The following is a 3,331-nucleotide window of genomic DNA, read 5'->3' on the forward strand; positions in this document are numbered from 1 at the left end:
GGTTCCTGTTTAATTTTTTTAAATTTAAGTTACTTTGAATAATAAATTTAAAAATGGAAATACGTTGTAAATTAAAGAGTTTATGAAAATAAATTATACTATTCATATAACACTTAGTCTCTCAATTGTACTAAAAAAATGGTACTAAAGCACTGACAAAGAGAATTTTTCCATTAGGTATATGTTTGTCATAATTCAATCAAATAAATAGTAAGTTATGATAGTTCAAAAATATACGACATGTTTTTTTATTTGCGCTAATGAAATAAATATTAGTGTTATATTACTTGTAAAAAAATTAAAAGTTTTGAAAAATTGTTTCAAGATCCTAAAAAAAAAAAAATTTTAAATAAAAATAAAAAATTTTATTTAAAATTAACAATTTTTAAATAAAATTATCTTATTTGTTCTATTTTTTACACAAATATATACATCAATAAAACAAAATGCGCCAAATAGTATCTAACTCGACAACTGACAACCTTGCCCAACTAACTAATAGCGAATTTGGTTGGATGCATTAGTGCGCACTGAGTGCACATAAAGGTTATTGCACACAATTTTACAATGACATAAATAATTAAAAAAATAAAATAACATTAATAGTAAAAGCTATTATATTATTATTTATATTGAATAATTATAATAATAACTCTTATACTATTAATTATTTTTTTTTTTAATTACTTTTGTCATTGTAAACTTGTGACTGATAAATCTTTATATGAATTCAGTGCGCACTAGTGCATCCAATCGAATTCGCTATAATATATATATATATATATGTATATATATATATATATATATATATATATATACAATAAAATACATATTCACCTAGATATGTTCATCAGATAAATAACCCTGTTTATATATTTTATATTAGAATTCCGTTTTTTAAACTTCGCAAAAAAATAATAATTCAAAACTTTACGATACTTTTTTTCGTCACAATTTACATAATATAATTTAAATTATAAAACATCCTGTATATCAATTAATTTACAAATTGAAAGAGTTTTCCATGTTCATTACAGTGCATAATGTTGACGCAACATTATGATCAATTATATTTTCAATGTAAAATAAATTAAAAAATAAAAAAAAGTAATATTTTTTTAAATATTTTACATAAAAACTTCTCAATAATTTCTCGCTTTTAATTTCATAATTCAATACAACATAAAAAGAATGCTATCTTTAAGCAATAGAATATTTATATTAAACAAATTAATATATAATTGTTAGTCCTACTTTCTTGAAACTACTATTAATTAAGTGATTAAGTAGTGATCAAGCTAATAATCTTATGTCACATATTTCTTACATTTAGTCATTTGTCATTTATACATAATATACTTATTATTAGTCATTTATACATAATAATCGATAATTTTAGATTAATCATTCGTCAAGTTTCATTCCCTGACAACTGATGCTAGTATTTATAACATCAAAATTTTTAAATTTTAATACCATCGATATTTCCTCGATTTCGTCGTTTGTAATGCTCGGTGGTATTAAAATGTATACATATCGAGTTCCAAAACCTATAAGTCCCTCGAATCCAAAATTGTTCGCAGTTTCACAAATACGATTGAAGATCTCATTCGATAAATTATATTGCTTCAATAATAAGTGAATCAGTTGGAAGGATCGCTGCAAAACATGAAAAATGTTAGAAAACAGTATATACTATATTTTTTTTCCTTTATAATAATTTTAACAGATAAATATATGTACTAGACAATCTTGTTAACGCAGCAGCAAGGCTAAAAATGTATATGTATATATATATATATATATATATATATTTTATATTTATATTATTATTAATATAATAATATTATTATTATTATTATTATTATTATTATTATTAGTATTATTATTATTCATTATTAAAACTAATTATAAATATTTATTAGTAATATTTATTAATAATATATTATTATTATTATTATTATTATTATTATTATTATTATTAATATTAATATTATAATTTATTATTAAAATTAATTATAAATATTTATTATTAATATTTATTATTAACAATAATTAATTATAAATATATATATATGTATAATAAAATAATAATACCGTTTAATAAAAACATAAATGATACCTGTACTGAATTGTTACGCCGATAATAATTAACCAAATTGGGATCTTCGCGTCTATTGTTTATTAAGTGGAGCCAATCATACATTTGTATTGTTACGTTGTCTAACGTATTTAATATAGGCTCAAGCTCGAGAGGAGTTTCAGCTTTCAACGTTGACATTTGTTTCGCTCGAGTCCACTTTTCCTGGCGAATATTTGAGTCAATCAGCAATATCTTCATTCTTGTTATATAGTTGCACTCTAGATTTTCTGTGTGATTGATAAGTTGACCTTTTATTATATTGCCGAATATGCAAACGCTGGTATCGACCGACGCGCATTCGTTGTCTTGCAATTCCTCGTAAAATTTAGCATAAATTTTAACGCACTCCAAAAGAAGATCATGATCAAATTCAATTGGATTTTCCGACTGTAGATTCTTCCAGTATAAAAAACACGCTGCCAGACATACCGCGAAAGATGTCGAACCGCCAAGACCGGCGCCGATAGGTATTTCCGTAGACACTCGCACGTGAAAAGGTGTTATATTTAAATTCTGCTGGATAGCGATCATATAAAGCAGAAAAAAGCATATTATTAAACTAGATCTCTGCTCGTATGTTTTCCACATACCGTTTAAAGTAATCAAGGATTTCACGTTTTTAAGAATGCAGATTGGATCTGATTTTACGTTCTCTTCTTCAGAAAAGAACCTTTGAATCTTTTCGAAAGGTATATCCAACTTTAGATCAACATTAGGGAATTCTATCCTGATGTCTCTCGGATGAGGTAGCTCCCAAAATTCCAGTTTGGTACGAAGATCTAAGCTTGCTGTGACAAAATGTTTTCCATACATCGCCGAGTGCTCTCCGGATAGAATGATTCTGCCTGGTGTGGAAATTTTAAAATTAATCATCTTTCTTATAAATAGAAATATCACTTCTTCACAAAACTGATGTAACGTTAAATGGTAAAGTGATAATTTAATTTTTGTAACTCTTTTACAAACGCACTAAAGGGTTCTTATAAATTTTGAACTATTACATCTGTATAACGTAGCAAGACAAGAAACATAAAATGTACACGTTATCGCACACAAAAAGCAATGTTTACATTTCTTGTAAAATATCACTTTTACGTCTCAGTTGTGACTGATGTCGTCTCAGAATATATATATATATATATATATATATATATATATATATATATATATAACATTATCTCACAATCT

At 24.8% G+C, this 3,331-nt stretch overlaps 1 protein-coding gene across 1 annotated transcript; it reads right to left on the bottom strand.

The window, feature by feature from the left end:
* Positions 1 to 1,259: 1,259 nt before the first annotated feature.
* LOC114930286 (uncharacterized) lies at positions 1,260 to 3,108 on the bottom strand. The gene is made up of 2 exons (XM_029302037.2): positions 2,123 to 3,108; positions 1,260 to 1,659 (listed from the first exon to the last, which is right to left on the bottom strand). Exons 1-2 carry the CDS (start codon positions 3,014 to 3,016, stop codon positions 1,405 to 1,407), a joined length of 1,149 nt encoding a protein of 382 aa, XP_029157870.2. The 5' UTR covers positions 3,017 to 3,108; the 3' UTR covers positions 1,260 to 1,404.
* Between the last annotated feature and the right edge of the window lie 223 nt (positions 3,109 to 3,331).

The sequence above is a fragment of the Nylanderia fulva genome, unplaced genomic scaffold (assembly GCF_048542155.1).
Source record: "Nylanderia fulva isolate GAGA-0341 unplaced genomic scaffold, ASM4854215v1 Scaffold96, whole genome shotgun sequence".
NCBI lineage: Eukaryota > Metazoa > Arthropoda > Insecta > Hymenoptera > Formicidae > Nylanderia > Nylanderia fulva.